Raw genomic sequence first — 23,166 nt, forward strand, 5'->3', positions numbered from 1 at the left:
AGCAGAAAATCAAGTTGTCACCCAGGGTGCAGCTATAAAGCCACAGCCTCATTTCTCTCTGGGTGCCCTATAATAGCAAATGCCAGACAGCTGGATGGATGGGAAGCTTTAGATTAAGGCCCTCATGCATTCTGGCCAGAGAATTAGCACTGGTGTATTTCCACTTGGGTTATTTGTGCACAATGCAAACATCTGGGAAAAGCCCAGGCTTAAGGGCATATATATATTACCTTGCTTCATCCCGTACACCGCAAGCAATTAATACAACCAAAGTAGTAAGAAACCACAATAATTCCTTCCTCTAATCTACCCTCCACAGCTCAAAAAATTCTCAATACTGACACTACTAGACTTATTTGTGACTTCATGGTACTGAGAGGGCTACTTTCTGTTTACATGTGACAGATTGTGCCACAGTGCAAATTACTGAAGTTGATTACCTTTGGTCACATTTCTAAACTCAATAGCTTCAGCAATCAATACAATCAATTGGGGAGGTGTTCCAATTTCTGGCTCTTATCTTCAGGAAGGTAAGAAAGGAAAAGGCACCTTTCTGGGTATTCCCAGTTTATTGCTTTACAACACTACTTACCCTAATATTCAGAGGCAGAGTGTAATTTAAGTCAGCATTAATTAATATTTTGATATTGGAACATATTGTCAGTAGTAGGGCTCAGCTGTGGTACATCTGAAATTACAGTTAAAGTGGACTACCTTTGAGCATGTGCAGAATGTCCTTTCCTTCCTTCACCGTTGGGTGTCTATAACTAACTTCAGTTCCCAATCACTGCCACAGTGTCAGGATTTGGCAACACCTGGACTTTTAATAAATCTTATTTTAGAAACTTATTTTACATGGTGACAGCAGTCACGAAATTAAAAGACGCCTGCTCCTTGGGAGAAAGGCGATGGCAAACCTAGACAGCATCTTAAAAAGCAGAGACATCACCTTGCCAACAAAGGTCTGTATTGTTAAAGCCATGGTTTCCCCAGTAGTGATGTATGGAAGTGAGAGCTGGACCATCAAGAAGGCTGATCGCCAAAGAATTGACGCTTTTGAATTATGGTGCTGGAGGAGACTCTTGAGGAGACACCATGGACTGCAAGAAGATCAAATGTATCCATTCTTAAGGAAATCAGCCCTGAGTGCTCACTGGAAGGACAGATCGTGAAGCTGAGGCTCCAATACTTTGGCCACCTCATGAGAAGAGAAGACTCCCTGGAAAAGACCCTGATGTTGGGAAAGATGGAGGGCACAAGAAGAAGGGGACGACAGAGGATGAGATGGTTGGACAGCGTTCTCGAAGCTACAAACATGAGTCTGACCAAGTTGAGGGAGGCAGTGGAAGACAGGAGTGCCTGGCGTGCTCTAGTCCATGGGGTCATGAAGAGTTGGTAACGACTAAACGACTAAACAACAAATTTTAGAAACTAAACAGTATGTCAGAGATAACACAGAGATAAAATCCAGACTATCAGAAGGTGGAATAAACAACATGGATGTACACTAAGTTCTACTGGTACAACATAGATTGTCCAGGAACAGGCTCTTCAATAGATGCACATGCATGTGTATATTTCGCTTGTGGTTCATCCAAGCAACTTACTCCATTGTGAACTCATGAGCTAAGGTAACATTTCTTGAAAAATGTTGAGAGGATTAACTGCGACTAAGGTGAATGATCCATTCAGATGTAATGTTTTCACTTGTAGACATCTGTCAAACTTTATGTACATGTGCAGACAACTAAACATTTTGGGACTAAGTGTTCTGTTTTGGTACTTTCAGTTCCTGCAGCAGCCACTCAAGAGATGAAGGTGGATTTAACCTATTGCAGCCTTCAAGGTTTTTTGGACCAGACAACTTGTGGATTTTGTGAATGCGTATATATAATCTTTCCAGGGATATAACAGACTGAATATATTTATATATACTCTGTCTTTCATGCAGATACACAGCATCACTGTAATACTCATTGTGGGGTTTTAACTCATCCAGAGATGACAACTGATCTTAAGATTCCTCAGTTGGGGTCCTGGCTAAATTCAAAAGGCCATCATCACTTCATGGGAGAAAAAATGAGACACCTGCTCATATTATATACCTAACACAGACAATATATTTATCCGCAGAACGGGGAGAGGCTTATTCATAAATGATGGTGACAACTACCTATAGCAGAAGTGTAAACATTTGCCCCACATGCTGCCCCATGCCACTGATAAGTAATGGAGAGGCCTGAGCCCTTCAGACTCCAGAGACTTTAATGACATAATGGGCATAGAACTTCCACATAAAACAGGAAGAGCAACTAACGAAACTTACAACATAAAACCCCCCTCCTGTCATTTTTATAGTAATAGTAAAACACTTTATTGAATTTATGAGCTACATAATGACTATGAAGAATGTAACTTGAATTAGAACCAACTTGGAAGTATAATATCACTATAAACCTTTTTCTATTAGCCTGCTCCTTTATTATTTTCTTCCATTGCCTTTAAAAAAAACCCAAAAAACCCTAAAGGGACGTTTACTTTCTTCAAGATTCTCCCTGGAATCTAGTTCACAATCTTTCTATAAATTCTAGGCTTTTCAAAAGGCTAAGAGCAGCACAAAGTAGCATCATTTCAAGTTAAATAAAGTTTTGTAAAATATACAATACCATTTAAACAAAAAAGATATAGGATGGTTCTTTCATCATATATCTGACATTTTCAGATAAGACATGCAACACAATTTCTGTTCTTTATTATTGTTTCCAGAGTGGTAGCCATGTCAGTCTTTTGCACTGAAAAACAACAGTCTTGTGGCACCTTAAAGGTGAACAAGATAAACAAATCTATTATGGCATTAAGTTTTGTGGACTGGAATCTACTTCATCGGATGCATGAATTGTTAACTTGAGCTTTTAAAAAAAATAAAATACACACAGCTTCTCCTTTTTGGGGGGGCGGGGCGTATTTCTACCAGTCTTACATTATTTAAAGATGTGTGCATGTGAGTTAGAACAGAATCCAAGATAGGCTTGCTTTTTGTCCATCCATTTCTTGAGGTGTGATCTAAAACACTGTTGTTAAAAGCCTAGGGGCTATTTTATATCCAGAGCCATTATTTTTGTGGCCAAGTTTGTAAATGAGCAATTGCAAGGGTGGGAAATGTACATAACGCACTGAGAGCAGGATGTTTTACTGTGTTTTCCAATTCCGCTTTACTTCTTTAGTCTCTTGCCGTCTCCAAGGGATTTTCTGAAGGGGCAATAAAATAAAATGGGTGAAACAAAGCCATAAGCCGGTTAAGTCTGAAAGACATGTCATCTCATCTAAAAAGAAGAAACGGACCATTTCCACACGTAGAGCTGACAGCAACGCCTGAGCTAGCAATAGTGCTATTCCATTTGATTTATAGAATAATGGGGTGACAAATGATGACAAAAATAAACTTTTACTGCACTGAACTGCTCCTTTATTTATGAAATTTGGCCAAGTAGTGAAATCTTTTATCTGCAAGTTGTAACATGGAGTGGAAACGAGCGATTATGGTGTGGTAATAGTAATCCAGTGATGGAGGCCGAGTCAGTTGGAAATGGATTGAAGTAAAATAACTACTGCACCATGATAAATGTGAACAGCGCTTTGCTGACAGATGATCTAACAGGTGTTCATAACAACTATATAAGAGGATTTATTTATGACCAGCCACAGCCGCAGCACTGTAAATCAGCTCCAGCAGCTGCACACCACTGAAACCAAGTCCCTGATGGAGGAACGGTGCAAGAACCCAAAGAACACAATTCACTCCAGAATCATAATCACCAAATAACACTTTTTAGGCAATTATACCATACTGCAGAAATCAGAATGACTTTCAATTACGCAAAGTTAAGCTGCCAACTAACTTTCTCAAAACAAACAAACAAGCAGTATATGGACTAGCATGACAATATGGTGCTTTTAGGAGACAACAGTCGAAAATCAGAACTTGATGGGACTTACACCATAGTAGGGTTTTGCAATATATATGAATTTCTGACCCAGGAAAGCTGTACTAGAAGCCACCATATCATCCTATGGCAGGCACCACTGTTTTAAGAGTGAGAGGCTAAAGGCTTGTTTACTCCACTTTTCCAGAGCAAGGGCCAAACTGTGTCCAATTCTGGGCACCACAGTTTAGGAACGATGTTAACAAGCTGGAACATGTGCAGAGGAGGGCAACCAAGATGACCAAAGGTCTGGAAACCAAGCCTTATGAGGAACGGTTGAAAGAGCTGGGTATGTTTATCCTGGAAAAGAGACTGAGACTGAGAGGAGATGTGATAGTCATCTTCAAATATCTCAAGGGTTGTCACATGGAAGATGCAGTAAGCTTGTTTTCTCCTGCTCTTGAGGGTAGAACTCAAACCAATGACTTCGAGTTACAAGAAAGGAGATTCTGACTAAACATCAAGAACTTTCTGGCAGTTCTTGATGAGCTTAAGAGCTGTTAGAAAGTAGAACGGACTCCCTCGGGAGGTTGTGGACTCTGGTTCCTTGGAAGTATTTAAGCAGAGATTGGATAGCCCCCTGTCATGGATGCTTTAGTTGAGATTCCTGCATTGCAGGGGGTTGGACTAGATTACCCTTGGGATCCTTTCCAACTCTACAATTGTATGATTAACTCTAACTTGCAATATGGAATCCACATTTAAGTTAATATGTTTTTAGCATCAGTACGTCTCAGCTGGTTTCTCAGAAGAGGGTTGTGATGCATCTCATCTTAGGTAGGTAAGGCTGGATGAGGAGCCACAAACTGATGCTCAATTAGCTAATCCAGTCTTTGCTCCGCGTTAGGATGGTTCAGCTCCACGTACCAACCAATGCATTTTAAACTATGTATACATCCTTGCATCAGTATGTTCTAGTTAATCACTAGGGCTGCAATATTTAATTGGTTATATAAATTGATTAAAAAAAATTAATCGGGCAAACTAAAGAAGTACTTATGCAGATAACAAGTACAAGCTGAAAAGAGGTTTTTGGTCACAGATTATTCAGAAATTGTCTATCCGCTTCCAAAATTGCAAGCTGTAAGTAGTGAACCAAGGTGCATGGTTCTTTTCCTTTTCAGTGTTACAACAATTTTGATTTCAAAACATCTAATTGAGATTTCATGTTTTAAATATTTTGAAAACAAGGTGATTGTCTCAAACACTCAAACACAAATATCTCAAATACTTCAGCACAAAGTACTTCTCTACACTAGCTTAGGGCTCTGAACAGAAATGTAAAAATTAATCACCAGCATGGTCAAGTGTTTTTCCAGAATCATGCCAGCAGGTGGTTGAACTAGAGCAGGGATGAGGCATCTGTGATGTTCCAGCTGATCCTTCTGTCAGCCTCAGCCAGCATGTCCACTGGTCAGGGATGATGGGTGTTGGAATCTAGCAACGTTTGGAGGTTTGCCATTCCTGTACTTAAGAGTGAAAAATGCACACCAGCAAATCATCAGTCCACACTCTTCTGGGTATGTTCAAAATGTAGTGATTTGTTGGTTGACGAAAGATACTCCTTCCAGATATATGGTCACATTTTCAGTGCTTTAAAATAAAGCTCTCCAGAAGTTCACAGCTTTCTGCTTTTGTTAAAACCTGATATAAGGTTGCTTAGTCCCTCCCTAAATCTATCCTTCCTCTTTACTATCCCTGTCCTTGAAGACTCCCTCCCCTGCCCACCAGTCACCAGTAATGTCAGATACATTACCTGTTTTACATCCTTTATGTCACGTCACTTCCTTCACCCCAAGTTACTTTCCCAATATAGGGCAAGTGATGATTCAATTTGACTCCACTACATCCTCCAAACTGTTATTAAAGCTATTTCTGGTACCCTTGCCAGAAATGGATGCTCTTCCACTTTGTGTTCCTGTTGGATCACCACCCTTCTGCCACATCATGAAGTCCTTGATTATCCCATGAAACTTTGGGCCACTGTAATAACTTTGCCAGGATGGCTCAGCAAAATGAAATTTCAAGTGCATCCTTCCAGCATAGCTCCATACCAAGGACTATAGAAGTCTCCATAGAAACAGTGTTTTTATTGTTTTCACTATTCCTAAGACTCAGGGCCAAGTAACAATTTAAAAGAGAAGTCACAAGAAGGGCCAGTGATAATAACAGACCCTACCCAGTTGTGATACAATTGGCCAGAGAAAATAACCTATTACTGGCCAATTAAATATTTAATAAACATTAGCTTATTACTCAACTGGTAACAAGTTTCTTCACTAACAGGGAAGTTAATTACATATAGAAACCTTGTTAACGAAATAATGGGCTCAGGTAGAGTTCATAATAATTTATAGGATAATCCATTTCCTTGCCAGTGCATACATCCAAAGAGGATTGTTGGCAAGGTTTCATAGAATTGCTGTATAAATGAATTTTGGAGATCACCTCTGGTATTTTGAGGTCTATGGAAGCACAGGACAAGCTGTGCTTGCTTATCCAGCTCACTTCCCCAACCTGGTGCCCTCCAGATGTCTTACACTGCAACTCTGATTAGTTCCAGCCATTGGCCACATTGTCTGAGGCATTTGGAGGGCACCACTTTGGAGAAGGCTGATCTAGCAAGACACTTTTTAATCATTCAGCAGATCAGTCAACTCTTTCTTCAAAATGAAGCAAAGGTCCTAAATTCTAGTAACTCCATTTCAAGCTCTTCAGCATCAAACCTCATGATGATGAGCTGCCAAGATTCTGGTGCCTTAAAACTAGTTTTTCAAGGGACATTTTACTGTACAATAGAGAAGTGCTTCTGTCTCCTAAAACAAACACAACGTATGGAGAGGAAAAAGTCCAAGAGCTGGTGGAGCTGGGCTTCTGAAAAAGCAATGAAGTGCTAAAAAGGGAAGATTCCAGAGCTGGACTAGCTGAGGAAGCTTTCACGCTTTCAGAAAGACTCCAGCAAAATACCAGAGAGGGTTTAAAGGTAGAGCAGTCAACAGTTGGATGAAGCAACACGAAGAACAGATTAAATGTCTCCATGCCTTTCCAAAGGAGTAACTGAAGTTTCCAAAAATAATGGATTGCCTTCTCCTGGTTGCCTTTTGACAGCCAGACTGCATGTGCATGGGCTCAGCTTTCAGTCTGCCCAATTCTCATCCATTGGCCTTTCTTTCTGTGTCATCTGAAATGTACTTGAGGAAGGGCCTTCTCAGTGGCCAAACCTAATCTTTGGAGCAGTTTATGAGAAAGCTTCATCTAGCCCTCTTGTTGACAGCCTTTCACACACAGGCAAAGGCTTTTTGTTTAAACATTTGGCCCGCTGGGCTGACTTGCTTCGTTTTGCTGCTCTGCATTTTAATATGCATTTGTAAACTAGTTTTTGAACTAGCTGCTGATTTTGTCTGCTCTTATCTGATTTTCTTGTGGCTTACCTGTTTTTGTACCGTATTTTTCGCTCCATAGGGCGCACCTGACCATAAGGCGCACCTAGTTTTTAAGGAGGAAAACATGAAAAAAAAATTCTGAATCAAATGTTGTACTAAACTATTTAAAGCAGCAAAGCTTTCCTGTCCGCTTTGCTGCTTTAAAGCGAGCCTCAGAGGAGGGAAGGAAGGGGAACCATGGCTTATCTAAGTCCAGTTAATAATGCTAAGCCTGATTTTATTTGCATCTCAAAGCCCTTGACATATATACATTATAATGACAAGCTGAGATAGGCCTCCTGCATAGGAGGAGGGGAGGAGAAGAGAGGGAGCCATCATAGCTCAATGGGGAGAGCATGGAGAAGATCCCAAGTTCAGTCCTTGAAAGCTTCTCCAGGTAGGACTGAAGGTGTATCTCCTGAAACCCAGGTGAGCCTCTGCCCATCAGTGAAGACAAAACTGAGCTAAATGGGCTCAGGGGTCCTGACGTGGTACAGGGAAGGTCCCTCTGTTCCTGTTTAAATTAGCCCTTTCTTCAGAACCATGGGGACTACAATCTTAGTTTGTTTTTAAAGGGAACAGCTGTAACCTCAGTGGCTTTGCATGCAGAACACCACACGTTCAGTCCCCAGCCTCTCCAGGCCTGAAACTCTGGCAAACTGCTACCAGTCAGTGTTGACATTACTAAGCTAGATGGAGTAGTGGATCCGACTCCTTATAAGGCAGCTTCCTAGGTTCCCATTAATGCTTCAGATCTGGGTGTGAGGCTTGCTGTCACGTTTAGTGTGGCGAGGGTGGTTCTTTGCACATCTGGAAGATGACTGTGTCACCTCCCATCACCCTCTTGAAGGTGCTTTTACAGCTCAGGGAAAAGGGCAGGCAGCCACAGCATGTGTAGACTGTAGCATCCTGAATTAAGGGAGGGATTCCCCTTGCAGCCAAAGGGTTGTTTGAGGCCACCACGAAAGAGCTGATCTTAAGCTTGAAACCAGGACTTGCTCTTTAACCATGCTTCTCCTCCAGTTGCCAATGCCATCCATGTCACCTTGTGTGAATATCAAGTGTGGGTTGTGTCCAGGAACCTGGGAGGATTTCTTTCACATGAGTGCATGTTTTCGTCTTTAAATAAACATGCAAGTTTCTAGTTCTTATGGCCATGCCTGGCTGTCTCAGTGGAAATCTGGGGAGGCTGAGGTGGACTTTCCACTGGTCAGTCTTCCTGCCCAGCATCTATTTCCTGCCCTCTTTCCCCACTGAACCCCTACACCCTGCTTCAAAGCAAGCCACGGAGGGGATTCCCTCCGCTTTTTACACGGGTGTAAGCTGCTCCCCTCCCACTTTCCTGCTTCAAAGGGAGCCCGGGAGGAGGGAATCCACTGCAGCCTCAAACAGCGAGAAGGATCCATGGGTCCCCTCCTCCCCTCCTCCGTGGTTGCTTTGAATCAGGAAAGTGGGAGAGAAACTGCTTACACGGGTGTAAGCTGCTCCCCTCCCACTTTCCTGCTTCAATGCAGCCTCGAGCAGTGAGGATCCATGGGTCCCCTTGCTTCCCTCCTCCGTGGTTGCTTTGAATCAGGAAAGTGGGAGAGAAGCTGCTTACACAGGTGTAAGCTGCTCCCCTCCCACTTTCCTGATTCAAAGGGAGCCCGGGAGGAGGGAATCCGCTGCACCCTCCAGCAGTGAGAAGGATCCATGGGTCCCCTCCCTCCCTCCCTTGTGGTTGCTTTGAAGCAGGAAAGTGGGAGAGGAGTTGCTTACACGGGTGTAAGCGGCTTCCCTCCCACTTTGCTGCTTCAAAGCGAGCCACGGAGGAGGGAGGGACCAATGGAATCCCCTTCCCTCCCTCCTCCCCGGCTCAGCTCAGTAGCCACGGCTCTTGCTGGGTTTACAATGAGCCGGAAGGAGGGACAGACGGCAGTCCCTCCTCCCGCCTCCCTGTAAACCCAGCCAGAGCCGCGGACACAATCTATGCAGCTCTTGCTTTAAAGGGAGAGCTGCACAGAGCTTGTCAGCAGCAGCGGCTGTTGCTGGCTTCGCTCCATAAGACGCACAGACATTTCCCCTTACTTTTTAAGGGGAAAAAAGTGCGTCCAATGGTGCGAAAAATACGGTATATTAGTTATTTTTCATTGTAGATTTTATTGTTGACTTGCCCATTTTTTAAATAGAAAAGTGAGGTGTAAATATAACAAGTAATAAATCAAGGCTTGGGGTACTTCAAGAGTGTGACTGCCTGCTTCTTTCCTGCAGCCTTATAGTAGCTAGAATGCCGTAGGGCAGAGAATCTCACTGATCTACATTGCATTTGTGGAGATAGCTTGTTTCCAATTTAGGAAACTCAGGAAGACTTGCTGCTGCTGTATTCTAATGATAGCTCTTTGTTGGTTTAGAAAGGGACCAGAGATATACATTTTCTGCCAATGCTTTAGTACCTCCAAATTCACAGTACTTTGTATAAAGCAGCAGGCTATACATGAAAAATGTTCACACTCTGAACTATGGAACAGAGTATTGATGCTCTAAGGGCAGCGAAGAAAAATAAAGGGGAGTGCAATTTACACTCTTTTTATAGTGTACATGTGGGATTTTGTGTCAGCATCAATTGGATAGGTTCTCTTTCTATTCACTTGTTAGATTTCCTTGGTAGTGAGAGGGATTGGGAGAGCCCAAGGTGTGGTTGGTTGGTTGTGGTTGGCTGTAGTGAGGTCTGTTTGTATTTGTGAGGGGGTGGGGAGGGTTTGTTGGGTCAAGTAAGCCATATTGATTCATATACTATTGGTGGGTTCTTGTTGGGCTGTGTATGTGATAAAGGGGAGCCATACTGGAGTGAAGGCATCCTCTTCTATTTGTCTCTGTGTCAGTTTCAGTCCATTGGTTAGCTTTTCTGGTAAAGCTGTTTCCCATACAATTTGGTACCAGTGGTCCATGTTCACTTCTGACAGGTCTCTCCATTGTCTGGCTATGAGGCTTCTGGCTGCTGAGAGTAGGTGGTTTATAAGCTCTTTATAATGTGAGTGTTTGTTATGATCTTGGAAAATGTACAGTAGGGCCAGTTCTGGGGTGGCTCCCAATACCTGTTTAGTTATTTTGCATATCTCTTGTAGGACTGTTGTCCAAAAGGGTTGGATTTTGGAGCATTCCCACCACACGTGGAGGTACTGCTGGATTGTTTAAGAAGGTGTTAGCCAGGGTATTTGGGTGTCCCCAAATTTGTCTTATATTTCTTGTGTCGGTATGGGTTTGTTTATGTAGAAGTCTTTTAGACGGTGTAGACCTTTGGCTTGCCAGGTTTTTATCTGGAGGTTTTGTGCTGTGTGTTGGAATAGTGGGTGGTGAGCCACGGGTGTTAGTGGGGCTGGGCACAGTTTGCCTGCTTTTCTGTTCCATGCTTTAAGCATGGACTGCATGAAGCTGTTTAGTGTTGTGGGGATTTTATTTAGTTTGTTTTGGAAAAATAGTTATGCTGTTGTGGGGGTGTTTTCGATGGAGTCTCTCTCAAAGTGGACCCACTGTTTAGTCTCATCTTCTAGAATATATGGGATTATGTGGTGTACTTGGCTGGCGATGCAATGTGATTCTATGATTCTAAGGGAGGGTGCAGGTATTTGCGGCTTATTCTTGGCTTTTTGTGTGAGAAAATAAACAAGTGTAGAGAACCTATATTAACTGTTCTGTATTTTCTTTTAAGCACCCTTTAGGCAATTCTAAGTTGGTAGGCCCTCAAACCATCGCTGCCCTTGGCTTTGCACAAGGTAAAAGAGGCTTCTTTGGGCTTCAGTCTTAGCTTGAAATACCTCAAGGAAAGCATGTTAAAGTTGGATAGAAAATGTTTCACCCTGTGATTGAAAGTGGCAGGCCAGATAGCAAGCGTTTGGGGAAGTTATAGCCTGGCGGTAGCCACACATTTCCTTGTGCCCAGAATTTGTGCTCCTGGGCAACTGGGGCATATAGTCCCAAGATCTACAAGTAATCACCACATGCTTTTACATTATCTTACTCTTAGTCAAGAACCTGGCTATACTGACTCATTACTGCAGTTGTTCCTGTTCTGTCTTCTATCACTCAATTTCAAACTCTAAAACAGCAGCACCATATAGAATTCCAAAAGTCTCTTGGCCCTAATATTTTTATTAGCTTGGCCAATCATATTTCCAAATGCTGTACCAACTTCTTCTGCTGGAACACAGATAGTTTTGTTTGGGATCAGCTGAGATTCATATAGCTTGCAGACTTTTTAGTCCTAAGGACATTCAGTCAGTTTCTGCAACTCCTGATTTTAAGCTGTCTGTGGGCAGGGACCAATCTTGTTTTGCTTATGAAACAGTACTATGAAATTAAAAATAGTATTTTTAAATGTGCTGCTTATCCAATAAACTAAACACAATAAAGAATTAAAGTGTAGCCAAGCATGTTTTAAAATACCAATATTTACATTCACATTTTTAAAACAGGAAACATTTGCCCTAATTAAAACACATTATCCAAATTGATTAATCTGAGTCTTTCTCCCATTTAACTGTGGCAGGTAATAGATTTGGGAATTCAAATTTAGTTCTCCCAAAAATTAGGATTCATAATAGATGCAACTATTTTATGTTACCTCAGGGTGTTCTATTTGAATGCATACAGTACTTTTGAGTGAAATATGTGTGCTTCACATAAATTATTATTGTATTTTGAATTTACATTGGATTGCAATCAGGTCAGCAAACTACTCACAGCACACACCTCATTCAGCTGCATATGATAATGAACTTTTAAAGATACTCTCTCATTAAAGGAAAAGAGTAGAAAAGGGTATCTAAAATGTATTCATTTTACTCATTCAACCACATTCATATTATTCCTTTGCTAATATTTTCTACCTCTTAAAAAAATTAGTGATTTATGTAGCAATGAATACAATCTTCCTTGTATTTGAAAACTGAAAAACATATTTAGGCGAGTAATAAAAGTGAGCTTCAGCAAAACCAGAACTTTTAGGCATCACTGTGAATCACTTTCACAGAATAAAAATTGAAACTTACTTACAGGACTTTTCTATATTGTGGTAACTTGGGCTTGCATAATAGCTAGGAATTTCCAGAGATGGAGTAAAAAACTTTTCATATTTTACCTGTTAGGTCAAAACTCTTGGCAAATAAATGAAGCTCTCTAGGACCATTGAATGGGCATTGCTAAGCAACCACATCTTTCAATTTGATGTGGGTCTTCCTAAACCATCATGAGTGATCCCAATGGCTTTCTAACTAAACTTTCTAAACTCAAGAAGAGATAGTACTATCATAGTCTCTCTGACTCTTTTCCATCCAGATATTTGCAATTCCAATTGGGTCAAAATTATAATGTTTATATTTTCTCTAGGCATCTTTTCATTTTCTTCGAACTTCTCTCTCCTCCTACTCCTCCTCTTTTTGCATTTTTTAAACCCAACATAAAATATATAAATGAATATTTGCAGTGTCTTAGCTAACCACCTCCTCTTTTAGGGAAGCTTAGTGATCTCCAGATAGATGGTTAGCACTGAGGTTGGATTTTCAGAATATGGTGAGTGGGTGCTGTCCGCAGGGTAGAAGTTATAACGGAGTGACTACTTTGCCACGTAACCTGCGTGGAGCCAATGCCTGTATTTATAAAAATTGGTTGAATGCAGTACCATGCCCACTTTACCACTATGTTTACTTCTATGCCTCTAGCTTATATACATATTGCATCTGAAATAATCTGCAGTCAATATGAAAAAATGTTGTCTAAATCTGGCCTTAAATGAGACACTGAAACAGTTACTCACTAGTGGACCATTCAACAGAATTATACCATATAGATTTATGTGCTTTAGCAAAACCATTACAGAACCCAATAAAACCAGACATGATATCAAGGATACATTCTCATGATTGTCATATAACTTCATTTATCAACTGACCTTGAACAACTTACATTGGCCAAATGGGGTAGTTCCAGAGTAGTAAAATGGAGACCTACTAAAAAGGCAAGATATAGAAACCAGTTCTGAACCATGGATAGCTTGTTGGAACGCGAACTGCATAACTGGGATTTTTAAATAATTTAATAGTATTTGAATATTAGTGACTTTCTCTTAATAAACCTCACACGGTCTCCTCTGACTATACAGTATATGTGGTGTTAGTGTTCCAGCGATCAGAGTGAGCTCTGTGACCTTTAGATACAAAACAAATTCTCTCTCTAAGCAGTTTTTAAACTCACATGAGCACAAACCTCTCTAGTCTACTTTATGTATTGGATGAGTAGGCTATTGACCATGGAAGATACAATAAATTGACTACAGTAGACCAGTCTGTCCCTAAAGTGCCACAGAATCCTCATTTCTTCTCTAGTATAGAGAAGCTGCTGCATAAAGCTAAATTCTATAACCAAATGATAATGCAGAAGAAAGGTGGTGTGATCACTTACATTTTACACTGGACAGAATAGACACATTTCCCAAACCTATGATGTAAATCTAGAATTAAGTCTGTAATAAGTTGACTAATGAAACTCATTGCAATTTTTGAGGCTTTCTAAAAAGTAGAATTTCATCACTGAGGTTCTCAAGTAATAATCAAGTTATAATAGAAATTTTGTTTTTAATAGCTCTCAGAAGAAAACAAATTTATCATAACATGACTTTATTAGAATCTCAATTTTTAGAAAATTATGGCAGCCGTGAGGAACGATTAGATACAAATATATGCTCAAGTACAGAAGCAAATAGTCTTTGGGATATAAAAACTGCAAAATTTTATCTCTCTCAAACACTCCAGTACAATCAACACTGTGAAGGTGTTTTCCATATTGATTTCCTTGAATTTTATTTTAGTGTTCTGATTAAGCTGATTTTTCCCCAGTACCTTATTCCTCAGTCTTTTATTGTTTTCATAAGAGAAAACAAAACATGAAAATGAGGAAAGCAGAAAGAGTATGAGGCTAGGAAAAACACCTTGTAAATAACATTTATGAATTTAGCTGACAGTAAAGTACATGTTTCTTTGGTTAAAAAGCAAGGGGGAAAGATGCGAAGTACTTGCTTGTGTGTGATAGATGCACACTATAGCATTCTAAAACAGGAGACAAGAATGTCAAGAGTGTATTCTTCCCCCACTGCCAGATGGAAAGGCTATTATTATAAATGAAAGGCAGCAGTAGTGGATGCCAGGCACTTTTGTTGTGTGCCAGATTCTGAAGTCCAGATGTAAGCAGGTTACCCCTGGGACAGGACAGGCTTCAGCTCCCGCAGTAGAATAGAGCCAATCACGGTTTTCTCGGTGTTTATGATGAGCTGTGCTGTAGACCCTTCTTCCATCTCCACTGTGACTAGCAGCAGTGACCCACTATGCACCGTTTTAGCTGCAAATCTAGAGGATGGAAACAAAATCTGTGATTACCTTTTGTACAAAACAAAAAAACCCATAAGTGACGTTTTCCTAATTCAATGAAGTTATATATCACCAGAATTTTTTGTAACAAAATCCCCAAGTCATGAACATACCATAGCACAATACAAATGCAACTTCATAACAGAAATAGAAGAAAATTAAGACAGCTTAAAGCAGGCTTTAGAAGGCAGTCAAATTTACACAATCCCTAATTTTTATATACCAACAACCTGAACTTTAGCTGAGAGCAAACAGATTATTAGGCAACACAAGTGTTGAATTATTCAAAATACAGTAATCCTATTAAAATACATTTAAAATTAGACAGCTAACCAAAGTTACCAAAGTTGACAACACATAACTCAATAGGAAAAGTCTTTCTCTCAGCACATAACCTCACACGTGGGGACAGGACTTCCAAAGTAACCAATCTTTCCATTTTTATTTCTCTGATAATTAATACACTTCTAAGAACTTTATCTAATGAAAGCAAACTTGAGATCTAATCTTCGAATACTAAATTCCAAAACATGAAGAACCTACTCATTACATGGAATTAAAAGCAAACTAGTATCTTAAGCACTGCAATTGACTGAAAAGCCATTTTAGGCACAATGAACTTCTGTCAATCCTGTTAATTCATTCTGCATGCACAGCGAGACCCTAGAGACAGAAAGGGAAGGGAAGGCAACAGCCCATCCTTCCATGTTCCACAAAGCATACTACCCCCCCCTTTCAAAAAAGAAGAAGAAGAACCACCCAGAGAACAACAAAGTTGCTGCACATGGGCTTTTGAAAACACTAACAAGTGTAGAGCAGGTCTGTGACCCTCTGTGACCCCACTTTGCAGGGCCAATTCCCTCTCCCCTTTCTGAATGACACGTGTCTGAATCAGAGCCATCTGCCTCAATTTGCGCAACATCTTCAGCCACAATAGGACCCAGTTAGCCCTGACAACGGCTCACAATACATAAAAATAAAACTGCTGACAGCACGCCATCAGCTATTCAAGAGCAAACCAACTGGTCAGTGTCTCATGTCTGACAATTAGCATGGGCCTTGCACAGCGCCTCCTGGGCTCCTTAGGGATCTGTTTAATTACCATCAACATAAAAGAGGGAGTTTATCAGCAGATACTCAAAAAGCTTCTCTCTAGACTTAATTAAAATATTAGCCTCTTCAGCAGGAAGCAGATTCTCTTTAAATGAAAAGTAATTTCTTTTTTAAAAAATTAAGCATATCAACCTCAAAATCTTGTAACACATTACACTAATTTAGGAAAATAAGTCATCCTTAAATGTCACTCTTCTCACAGGTCAATATATTTCTTTTATTCAGATTGGATACACAATTTCCACTCTTTATATCCAATAAGAAAATAAATCCCTATCCAATGAAAAGATTTCAAAGAAATACCAGCAGTCCCATTTAGTATCTTTACCATGATGTTAAAATCTATGTTTCTCCCATCAATTTGGAAAGGGTGATAATTATGTAAACAATAGTCTTATTAGTCTCTTTATTTATTTAACACTTGTGTCTTGGGACTACAGGGAAACAGATTATGCCTGAATTCACACAATTAAAGCTCCAGAGCTGGGGCTTCCTAGCCCCAAGGCTCATTTTACTCCTGTTCTAGCCTAAACTGCAAGTGATATAAAGTCAATGTTATTATAAAAGCAAACATAGCCCAAAGGCACAATGAGGGTCAATTCTGGCTGGGTGCCTTTGTGTGTCGTTTAAAGCAATTAGATAAGGAAAATTTATTTGAAATGAATACTTCAGAATGCCTTTTTAAAAAGAAGATACTGTTGTCAACTAATGGGTCAGTGAAGGCTATCTTAAACTAAAGTTCTAACTTCCAGTGTAGCATGGATTAATGTAGCTTTTGTCTCTAAGGGGAACTAATGTTGGGAGCACTTACTGATATCAGATGACTAGTAGAATCTCACATGACACTTAACTGTTTAAAAAAATCTATTTAAAATGGAAGGCAAGTTTGGCTGCAAATGATTATGGACGGTGGAAAGTAAACACCTCTTTACTAATATCTAAGCAACTTGCACAGTAGACATATGGCAAGTACAGAACACTGTACTCAAGGACACACGTGGTCTTATGTGGCATGGCGGACGATGGCTGGAACTAGGCAATAGGAAACCGATTTAATTCCTGGCCTGGTTTGATCACATACAAAAATGGAATTGCAGTGGTGCAAGAGTCCAGGTTTTAGCAGGTGTAATAAGGGGAGCTGAACCCTCTCAATACCTGTTCATTTACTATCCAGAGCCTCTTCCCCTCAGGCACTTTTCATCCAACCAAGTAGAGTCTTCAGGTATTATAGCTTGGATGAGGGGAAATGAGACAGGAAGGATGAACTGCCAGAAGGTAAACTAGGAAGGAAGGTTCACCACCCCTGCTCCAACCCTTCTCCTCCAGTTTTTCAATAATATTCAAGGATTCATTCACCACTTTATATGTGATTAGGAGAGACTCAAGTCTAAAGAAACTGCTGGAATCACATGTAGTTTGAGGTGGAATTTACTATGTCCCTTAATAAAAATAGGTTTCTTGGAGACAACAGGCATCTTTGAATGTTGAGCCTGTTTCTGTGACAAGTTCAAATGTCAGTAAATCATGAAAGTTTATATTAACTCATGAAAGATTTAATATAATGAAGCAGCTGAATCACAACTGAGATAATACATATACTATGGCAATAAAAGCAATGTTCTCTCATCAACAAAAGTGAATCTTTTGTACAGTAAGTGTCTGGTCATCATAAACACATAAATATTATCTGTCAACACAGCAGCACCTACTGCTTCATTTCCCCCCAGAGTACATGGAGTTCCTACAATGGAAAGTAGTGCAGAACAGACAGAACAGACACAAAACACAGAATGTAATTGCTTTAAGAATAAGATGGCCTCACAGTGGTCTAATTAGGAGACTTAACAAACATGAAAATATAGTTAAATAATTTCCTAGCTAAGGCACATGGTAGGTTCATTTGGACAAAGCTGAAATATGGTCTAGGACTAAGGGCAAGGGTCGGGGAAGGCTTGTTCACAAAGTGTGGCCATAAGGAGAAGATTGGAAACTTTCACTTCTGTTTTTAGCTAACCACAGTGCAGTGTTATGTCTAAACTAGGCTAACTGTGCTTGGTCTTACCTATAGTGTATGAGGTGTTAGGAGAAGGGTAGTGTTTCTGGTGGGGGATATGTCCTGCTCCTTCCGCAGTAGTTTGTCCACCTTTGGTCTCCACCCTGCACTCAGCATTCACCTGTGGCTCCAAGAAGTTGTCAGCATGTGACAGCAGCCACACTCTGGGGAATGGCTTCATCTGGCTGGCTAAACCAGGTGAGGATCAAATAACGGTACTGCTCTAATGTAGATTGTTTGTTTTTTTCTTGAGGGCTGGCACAGCTGTCCTTGTTTTTGAGTAAAATGCAAGTTGTTTATTCCCTAGTATGACAATGCATGCAAGCATAATATGAATGATGTTATAAAACCATGCAACTGTAGAAGCAGCATTCATTCTCTCTTCTGAATGATTATACAATATCAGTATGGAACATAGAAAGCATATTCTTTTATCCATGCTTTCCTCCTTTGTTATATGCAGCTGTACAGTTATGTTATTTTTCTCTACAGATCTATATACTGGGTTTTTGTTCTACTCTAAGAAAGATGATCATTTGATTGTATTTTAACTGCAATAAAATTTTGACATAAAGTCTGAAATAGAATTGTTTTATAGATTTCAGATAAAGAAGAAAAAATATAATCCATAAGCATATATAGTCATCCTCCCCACCCCACCCCAATTCATGTCACAAAGCAGTGTCTAGTACAGGAGTGGCTGCCAGTTGTTGCTTGAACTTATGTGAGTTGTAATCTAACAACATCTGGAAAGCACCATGTTTGCTACGCTGGTCTATTAAGATATTGATCACAACACACCCCCACCCTGAAAAAGTTAAGCCACTGCAACTATTCTTAGTGCTTTCCATGCTTTTACAGTGCAGATAAGGTTTACAAAGTTTCAGATTTCTAGTACTAATTAAAATGTAAAAAAAAAATTGGGGGGGGGGACTTGAGCCTTCAAACAACATACAAAATGTTTGCATATAAAAGTTTCATTAACACTTATTTCTACTAATACTGCACACTTTCTCTATTTTTTTTTAGAATAGTCTGTAATTCTTCTTAGTTCATTTTCCTCCTCTGTTCAAATTTGCTAGTCACCAGAAGCTGTTACAATGGCCCATTCATGCTAAAACTTTTCTCCCCCTACCTTGTACATGAAGCCTTCAATTACTGCCTGCTGAAGCAGACAGAATCCTATTAGTAAGAAAGACGATCACAAGATGCAATGCCCAGCCCTAGCTGTATAAAAATAATTAGCCCAAAGTTGACAAATGTAATGAATTTGCACAATGAATGTATTTAAGAAATTTCCTGTGAATTAGTCTTCTAATCCCAAACACCAGAATGAAAGGTTAGAACATGTAATGCTGTATGGTATTAGGGCAGAGATATATAAATAACTGATAACATCAGTACCCTATAGCTGCCACAAACCCTTCAAAGGATATCATGCAAACCAAAAGAAAGCGTTATTTCAGCCAAGCCTTAGAGTAAAACAGCTGTGTCCATTAACTTCAGTGGATCTATTCTGAGTAGGAGTAGAATTGAGCACCACTCAATGTGATCCTATGTGATTCTCAAAGTGATCCAATTACGTGTCATCTATGACATAACAATTTATGGGGCATTAACAAAGTTACTGTTAGGCAACTAATGTATATATTAATAGTGACACATGGTTTCTAGTCCCACGTTTCTCTTGTACAGTGGTACCTCGGGTTACAGACGCTTCAGGTTACAGACTCCGCTAACCCAGAAATAATAGTACCTCAGGTTAAGAACTTTGCTTCAGGATGAGAACAGAAATCATGCTCTGGCGGCGCGGCGGCAGCGGGAGGCCCCATTAGCTAAAGTGGTACCTCAGGTTAATAACATTTTCAGGTTAAGAACGGACCTCCAGAACGAACTAAGTTCTTAACCCAAGGTACCACAGTAATATAAATGTACATCGACTGCAGGGCATTTGCAGTTCAACTCTTCTTTCACCAATAGATCCCCTCCTTTAATCTCCCTGGGGGTGTTGCTGCAAGGGAGAATTGGTGGGAGCAGTTAAAACACCTTGATCCTACTGAATTTTCTCTACAAGCATCCCACTTCCATGTCACCTTGACAAATTTAGATTGGGGAATATTATGTCTGACAACAAATCACACAGTTCTGTTTTAGCCTAAAAATATAGTTATCCCAAGACAGGTTATTCTGAGCTCCCTCATCAATAACAGGAAATGATGTGGATACATCTAAATCTCTATATACAGCGTGGCTCCTTCCATTGATAGTGACCCCAAGATGAACAAGAGCTATATGTATAATCTGAGCAAACACACACCTCCAGTCTGGCAGCCATATTTCTATTATTTTATTATAATAGTACCTACGTACATTGAAAATACAATTCAGTTTGTATTTTTAAAAACCCCAAACGATTCATTTTGTCTTTTAATACATCATTTATGCTATTGTGATCAATTCTTCCTATTAAAAAGGTTTGGCTTCTCTAATTTTTCAGTATATATAGCTTTAAAAGGAAAGTAAATTTAAAAAAAAATTAGAATTGTTTACTTTCCATGTAGCAGAAGCAGCTATAAAACTCAATTTGCAAAACTGAATATGGTGTTTTAGGGGGGAAATAGTTTTTCAAATAATTCATAGTGGTTTAAACTTAAACATAACACCGGTTTGCAGACATGAAATGCATTATGTTTAAAGAATTAAACCACAAAAAGCTTTTTTACATTGCTAGAAAGAAAGTGATCAACTTATTTTGTACTTTATAATTTCAGATACAGAAGCAGTGCTGTCCTCTAGTGGACGGCAAACAGGATGGTAGTACAACTATTTTGATTCACTTAAAACACCCAAAGAGTTAGCCAGCAAGCTTCCTTCCTATCTATCTATCTATCTATCTATCTATCTATCTATCTATCTATCTATCATCTATCTATCTATCTATCTCTATTTGTATTTAATTATTTAATTGATATTGGAGTTTAAAAGACCCTTAAGTAAGTAGTGCTCTGCAAATACAACAATTTGATATTTAGCAAAAAAGACTTCCAGATAGAAACATAATAAAGAGGCATAATGATCATGATACTTATGGGCATATATTCCCCCCACTCCATTAAAAAATAGAGGTAGGGAGAAATACTTCATCGCAACATTGGCCATGATTCCAACATCTCCATTAAAACAAATCAGTTGCTTCCCTATTTTTATACTTTTGATTTTCTACCTTAGTTGGGAAAATGTACAGGACATTTCCTTAAGGAGTAGTGCAAAAATGGCCTGGTGCTTTATTAATTGCTAGAGGAGTGATAGGCCATGGGTTTAAAACTGGATGGTCATTAACTATCTGGGGGAAACTGTTTGAAGGTCATTGCTAACTTCAGTAGTCAATTATAAGGCAGATAAGAATAATTAATACCATGTTTAGGTAATTTGAAAGCTGAGTGCCATAATGGGAAAGGTCTCACTGCTTTATGGATGTATTTTGGTTTCATCAACTCAACAGTTAAAAAACCAGGAGTGGAAACAGTTACAGTTTAAAACAAACTTAGTTGGTCTCTAAGGTGCTCCTGGACTACTTTTTTAAATATTTTGACTGCGTCAGACCAACATGGCTACTTACCTGAGTTTAAAACAAGTCAGTATAAGAGCTAATGGCTACAAACAGACCATTAACAAATTCTAGGTTAGAAAACTAGGTGTTTTTAAATTATAAACATTATTAATATTATGGAATTGTTCCAACAACCGTTCATTGAAGACCAATAACTAGGTTGGAGTATAAAATAGCATTGGACACATTTAAGAAGAGTCTTCTCATTTTAATTCTAGTACCCCAGCAGTCAGGTTTCCCGTATCTTATGGATCTCTCCCCTAGAGAGAGTATCAGTACGGGTTTTGCTCAGATCTGAACTAATAGCTAAAATTACAACTTGGGGCAAAAAATATCCCCAACCACCCAGTAATATTAGCTGGTAGCACTGGGTGTTTGTTTGCATTTCATGCAACATGTAACTTGAGTCACTTGCTTTTTGGTATGCAAAACCCCGACTACCGCTTTCCTATTATCTAAACTATGTGAGCTTATTTACATGGGGGGGGGGGTGCTATTTTGCAACAGGGGGTTGTTATTTATAGCCTTTGTGTCCCTACTGCTCTATAATTTTATGTGCCAACCCTGGATGGGTTTTCTTCTCTTTACCCTGCTGCTTCCATAGCATTACTCCCACAATCACAGACTGGAGCAGGAGTAGCTGTCACACAGCACCACAGATCTGTCAGATGTTCATAGAAATTTGACTCTCCAGCAATGGCCTTGGTATTCATGGGATCGTTGGTTGGTTGATTGATTTTCATTCAAATGAACTGCGGCTTACAAACAATAAATAACAATAACATAAAAGAACATCACAAGTACAGCATCAGTCATATTAAAAAAATAACAAATCATAAGTAAAACAATATATAAAAACACTATTAACAAAGCCACTCCTAAACAATAAGCTAAACATCACCATTACACCAAAAGTCATATTATATGATTAACAAATCAATATGGCATTTACGACCTATAAAACTGTATTAAAAACATTAACAAAATAGCAACTAAAAAAATATGCTAAGCACTGTTAAGTTCATACAGACGCTTTCCACACCCTGACTTATAATCTTTCACTCTATTCAGTTCATTAAAAGATACATTATTGTTATTACATAATGCCTGTAGCTCAGCCAGATGCTACATCGGCTGGGTCCTTGGGTAGTGGGCCGTGGTGAGGACAGTTATGCTCTTCGGCCTATCACTGGTGGCAAGGTGGATGTTGACTCTAGGTAGCCCACTCAGGCGCTTTGATGAGGAACCTGTCCACGTCATCCTTGATAACCAGGAGGTCCATTCCCAATCAAGGGAGTCCAAGATAAGTCTGTCCCCCCATTGAGCAGCGATCCTGCTGACACGTCCTTGAACTTCTCACTCTTCTTCTTGGTGGCAAAATAGGTGATACATAGATGTATTTGTTTTGTGGCAAGGAAACAAAACAGTTCTGGTATGTTTCTTCATTATAGAGCTGGCATTTGGGAATGCAACAGGCTGTATTTCCCAGGCCTCCATAAGCATCTTCCATATAAAGGATTGAGTCGTTTCCTTCTTGTCAGAATAACCTACAATTTGCAGCCCACTAGCGCTGAGGACTGTTGGCAAT

The 23,166-nt window shown here is 39.7% G+C and overlaps 1 protein-coding gene and 1 long non-coding RNA gene across 8 annotated transcripts in view; one reads left to right on the forward strand and one right to left on the reverse strand.

Annotated features, from left to right (window-relative positions):
- The window catches only part of LOC308597383, a 159,734-nt gene that overhangs the window by 114,715 nt on the left and 21,853 nt on the right, over positions 1-23,166 (forward strand). The window lies entirely within an intron of this gene.
- The window catches only part of AP3B1 (adaptor related protein complex 3 subunit beta 1), a 161,606-nt gene continuing 152,478 nt past the window's right edge, over positions 14,039-23,166 (reverse strand). For all 3 annotated transcript variants that reach the window (XM_081212701.1, XM_081212700.1, XM_081212702.1), the window contains exon 27: positions 14,039-14,781. In XM_081212701.1, the coding sequence (XP_081068827.1) occupies positions 14,628-14,781 (154 nt within the window). In that variant the 3' untranslated portion in view covers positions 14,039-14,627. The remainder of the gene's footprint in view (positions 14,782-23,166) is intronic.

Source organism: Podarcis bocagei, assembly GCF_964188305.1.
Source record: "Podarcis bocagei genome assembly, chromosome: 11".
Taxonomy (NCBI): Eukaryota; Metazoa; Chordata; class Lepidosauria; order Squamata; family Lacertidae; genus Podarcis; species Podarcis bocagei.